This window comes from Crocodylus porosus, unplaced genomic scaffold (genome assembly GCF_001723895.1).
Source record: "Crocodylus porosus isolate Cpor-Errol unplaced genomic scaffold, CroPor_comp1, whole genome shotgun sequence".
NCBI lineage: Eukaryota > Metazoa > Chordata > Crocodylia > Crocodylidae > Crocodylus > Crocodylus porosus.
Genome location: NW_017728931.1, coordinates 62,675,713 through 62,680,757, shown reverse-complemented (window position 1 = coordinate 62,680,757; position 5,045 = coordinate 62,675,713). Strand labels below are relative to the sequence as shown.

At 47.5% G+C, this 5,045-nt stretch overlaps 1 protein-coding gene across 2 annotated transcripts in view; it reads left to right on the top strand.

The window, feature by feature from the left end:
- Positions 1-5,045, top strand: part of CRADD (CASP2 and RIPK1 domain containing adaptor with death domain) — a 107,842-nt gene that overhangs the window by 7,793 nt on the left and 95,004 nt on the right. The window contains exon 4 of one of the 2 annotated variants that reach the window (XM_019545239.1): positions 2,235-2,399. The exons of the other annotated variant lie outside the window; for it this stretch is intronic. Coding sequence (XP_019400784.1) covers positions 2,235-2,317 — 83 coding nt within the window. The 3' untranslated portion in view covers positions 2,318-2,399. Of the gene's footprint in view, positions 1-2,234; positions 2,400-5,045 lie in introns of those variants that run through there. 2 annotated transcript variants of the gene reach the window in all.

Sequence of the window (5,045 nt, the reverse complement as noted above, 5' to 3'; positions counted from 1 at the left end):
AGGTGGAGGCAGTGCTGGGAGGGGAGGCTACAGGATCAGCTAAAGCCACCCCAGAATTCCCCATAGTCACCCCTCCCAGTGCCCCTGCCCTGCCCCCCTGCCCTGAGTGCAGCCCTGGCCTTGGCCCTTGCCTAGCTTCTCCACCAGGAAGAGGCCAGTGCAGCCCCTGGCCTGCACCCTGCCCTTGCACTGTGCACAGATCTGAGGGGCACATGCCCCTTATGCCTCTCCCAGGGGTGCACAAAATGATGAGGAGCCACCCCCGCTCCCTGCTTCTTCCCTTACATGCCCTGGGTTAACTGACTGATGTGGCTCTACCCCACTGCCAGTGGGTGCGCATTCACCAACCTGGCTGGGCAGTACCTGCTCTTGCCTCAGCCCCTACCCCACTCTCTCCCTCACCGTGGGGGCCTTGATCTGCCCCCCACTCCATGCTCCTTCCCTCTCCCATGCCCTTTCACCCCCCAGACTTACCAGCCGGACACTGCTTTCCATGCTGCTGGGCTATCAGATTGGTATCACCCAATAAGACTGGTTGATAATCGGCCATCGGTGTCAGGCAAAAAAATCCTGATCTGTGCACCCCTAGTTAGTAGATGGGCCCGTCTGGTCTGTATGTGTCTCAGGGCACCCACTGCCTTATGGGCTGTTCACAGCCTCCAACCTTCCCTACAGCTTTGCCCATGCCTTGCAGTTGTTAAGCATCCTTACTCTAGTTGGACTTTTGTCCTCAATGTCATTGAGCCACCTCAGGTCTTTACTGCCTTGTTGGGGCCTCGGTCTCCACCCCTCTGCTTTCACTGGTCCCTTAGGCAAGGCACACTGTCCTGGACTTCCAGCTCTGTCAGGTGTCAGTATCTTGGGCCTTTGGCCCTTGTATCTCTGTTTCTGGGCCCCTGGGCCCTAGAAATAAACCTTCTCGGCCACTGGGCCCCTGGCTCCTGGTCTCTGCTCTTCTGGGTTGATCTCAAGCCTCCTGGGCTATGGGTCCCCTGACTGGTTCTTGCTGTCCCTGGTTTATACATCTCTGGTTCTCACCTGTCTAGGGCAATACTCACCTGTCTTTTAATCCTGGCAAGGGTTGAAGTAGTTGCTTGCCCTTTGGGCACTAATGAGGCCTTCAAACCACCCATCTAAACTATAACAAAATAAAGAAAGGCATACTAGCCTCAACCCAAGCTCCAAGCCTGCTGGCTGTATCATGAAATCCTGTCATGTCCTGGGTGTAGCTCCTTACAAGTCCTCAGTCCCTTCTGCGCAGTCTTTCCTTGTAGTAGGAGCTCAGTCAGTTCCTCTGGCCACAGCCATCTTAGAACAGCATCTCTTCCTTGAGTGAAGTCCTTGCAGCAGTGGGCTCTCAGTCCATCACTCCTGCTACCATCTCAGTGTAGAGCTCCTTCCCCAGCAGTCTGCAGGGCCAACCTCCTCCCTAGCTTCAGGCCTGGCCTTATGCTGCCTCAACCCTGCCTTTCTGGTCATGATGCTCCTCAGGCCCTCCCATCCCTGCTCCTCCCAATGTCTCTGATTAGGCTTAGTTTGCCAGGGTAGCTCCTTGCTATGGGCCACCCTGTTTTGCCTCTTGGGGCTTAGCTCAGCTGCCTGCAGCTCTGGGCTTTTGGAGTTGCCTATGGACCTGCCCTGTTAGGCAGCTTACAGATCAGCAGTTCTGCTGGGATGTTACTCCCCAGAGCAGCCTTCATCTGTGTAGCTTTGTGACTGCCTGATGATTGGTGCCTAGTTTCTTAGCAGTTAGCCTGTGTTTTGGCTACCTGCCTACCCCAAGATAGCCTAGATTACTGCAGCTTTTCTTAAAGGAGCCCTCTGGCTCCCTATTACATTGATCAGAAAGTGATTTAAAAACTTTAGGAACCCAGAGTTTATTACAGGTTATAAAATGTTTCTTTTAATTCCTTTTATGAAATAAGTTTTGATTTGCCTATAATTTAGTTCTCTCTTTTCTGGTCTGAAATATACAGTCTTTCAGTCTTAGTAAAGAAAAACAGTAATAATAAAGACAGATGATAAAACAATTACATATTTTTTCCTGAAGGACTTTTAATCCTGGAGAAGAGTTTGGGGGTTAAGGCACTAGACTGGCACTTAGGAGATGGGACTTCTACTACTAGAATCAACCACAGACTTTCTGCATAATCCTGTGAAGTCATTTAATCCCTGCATTAACCATTTATTCACTGTTCTGTAAAATTAACATAGCTGCACTTCCCTCCTTCCAGAAAATTCTTTCATGTCTGTGAATGCACAGATACACTCCATCCAGGAAGAGCACAGACCATCTGCAGATGTTTCTCCAGCCTGATGAAGGCCGTTTGTACCCGAAAGCTTGCTAAGAAGAAACTTTCCAACTATCTGAGTTGGTCTAATAAAAGATATTGGATTTACCCAAAGAACCTTGTCTGCCTATGTCCTTAGACCAACATGGCTACAACCCACACCCCAGATACTAAGGAAGCATTGCCATATTTAGTGAGATAAAATAAATGGACTGGAAGAAATATAGTAGCACTAGCCAGCTGAGGCTGCCTGAAGTTTGTTTCCTATATCAGGAAAGGTTTTCAACCTTTTTTGGTTGGTGTAGGGAATGCCCCGGCCAGTGGACAAGTTGGGGGTGCGGCATTCCTCAGCGGCCAATCGATGAGCATGGGCGTCCCCCATGCACAGAGGTGAAACCAGAAGTGCCGGCAGTGAAAGCGGAAGTGTCCCTGCTTTTCTGCACTGCTGCTGCATACCCCCTGAGGCCTTCCCAAGTACCCCTGGTTGACAACCCCTGTCCTATGTAATTGTCCAGGCAAGGTATTCGCATTGCTTAATTATACTAAGATCTTGAATGCCCTGATGAAAGGGCATGCATGGTGTTTTTTTCAATATTATTTTCACTCTTTGTAGCTTTGATTGTATTTGATATATAGAGAAGTGAAAGAGGCTGCCAGTTTTATTCAGGTCTCAGTTCAGCAGAGTACTCATGCACTCAACTCAAAGTACATAAGAAGTCCAACTTACTCTAGTGAAATTATTGACATGCTTAACCTTAAGTCCATGTGGCTAAATGCACTGTTGGATCAAGGCCATAATAAATCATTTAGATTTACTTTTGTGTGAATATGTTATCTCCAAATATGCAGTTGGTTCAATAAAAAATATTGCCCTTGAGAATTCTTGCTTCTTATCTCTGAATAACATATTGTTATTGTTGAAAATTGTAGAAAACCTGTGTATAACAAAAAACTTGCTTTGTGCATTTTAATTTTTTCTACACTGTAATAATGTATTAGATGAACTTCATTTTTGCAATAGACCTACTTTTTAAGTCTCTATAGGTGAGGAAAGCTCACTTATTAAATAGTCCTGATGACAAGATGTAACTACCTAAGTAAGATTTGGTTGGATTGAGTTCCAATCTGCAGTAATCCAATTACAGGATTAAAGGCTACTGGCATGTAATATGTTTTTCCTTTAAGGCAGGTTGAATTTTATAACTCATTATGATTTGTGACTTATCAAACTCATCAGGGCCCGTGAGGAAGATAAGTGATTTGGAGCTGGTCCACTGGCCAGTTCGGGTGCAAAGACTGACCTTGCATACCAGCCCTTTATTTTTATTTATTTTTATATATATATCTATAGAGAGATGGAGAGATATAGATTTGTGTTCCAGGTCAAATCAGCCAAATCTGTTCTAAATCATATTGACTGGGCAGAACTCAATTGTTCTAAAAACCATATTGATTGAGCAGGCAGAACTCAATTGTTTAAATGCCATGTACGGCGCTACAACTAGTGAGTCTCCTCCATCCCAGACTCTCACCCTTGGGACTTCAGATACTCCCAAATCCATTGGAACGCATCCTATGTGCCAGGCCAAAGCCCAGATGTCTTGGGATTCAGATGCCCCCTACACTTGATATGACCCAAAAGGCCAGGAAGCAATCTAGTAAATGCTCTTGATTGGCTCTGTATACTGCATGCAGTGTGCAGCACTTGCCAGACCAGCCCCAGGCAACATATGCAGCAACCCAGGGTGAGGTCTGGAACCAGTGTGACTACATTTTGTATGCAGGCTGGTCCAGGACATGCTGCATATGACATGAAGGTCCAGTCTGAGACCCAAGGGCAGCACCTCAAGCCAAATGATAGAGTGCTATGGCTGGGTCTTTGACACCCGTGATGTCTAAGATTGATAAATACAACAGACTTTTCCCTGTCTCTGCCCCTTCCCCCCCAAAAAAATGAAGTTTTTTTTCAGAAATTTTAAAGGAAGACCTAAAGACAGAAAGTTTTTAGTGAGGTTTTCTAAAAACCCTGTAATTGCCATTTAGTGGACTGTGTAACCATGCAGTAGAATCCAAAAGTTTGAGTTCTAACCAGAACTGTGCCTTGACTCCTTTGGTCACATCACTGTAAGCCAAATTATATACCAGTTTCTAAATGGTACAACTAACTGTGGTATTAATGGAAGAATACCTATAAGTCAGCAGAGAACCTGGCCCTATAAATCTCTGTTTAGCTATTTGTAAATACACAAAATTAAAAATAGAGTTATTGCCTCAGAGCAGGGGCGGGCAATTATTTTGAGCAGAGGGCCGCTCCCCCAGTTCTGGCAGGCTTTTGAGGGCCGCATGGGTAGCCCTGCCCCCTGGTCACCATCTTGGGACCAATGTCCCAGGGCCACCACCAGTGGGGCTCAAAGCGGGGTGCAGGCTGGCAGGGGTCCGTGGTGGGCTAGGCTGCACCAGCAGGGAGTAGGGAGCTGGCCCGGCTCCGTAGAACCCCTGCCAGTTGGGACCCTGTGCTTCTGCCACCCTGCTCTGGGTCCCACCAGCACTGGCTCCAGGACACCAGTGCAGGCCCTATGCTTCCACTGGCTCCCCACCCGTTCACACGCAGTGCCCCCCAGCCCTGCAGTACAGGTGGGGGGCAGCGCACAGCAGGTTCGTAGCAGGTAGATCATGCCTGACTAATCTAGTCTCTTTTTATGACCAGGTTACAAAACACCTGGATGCAGGAGTAGGGGTAGATATCGTTTACTT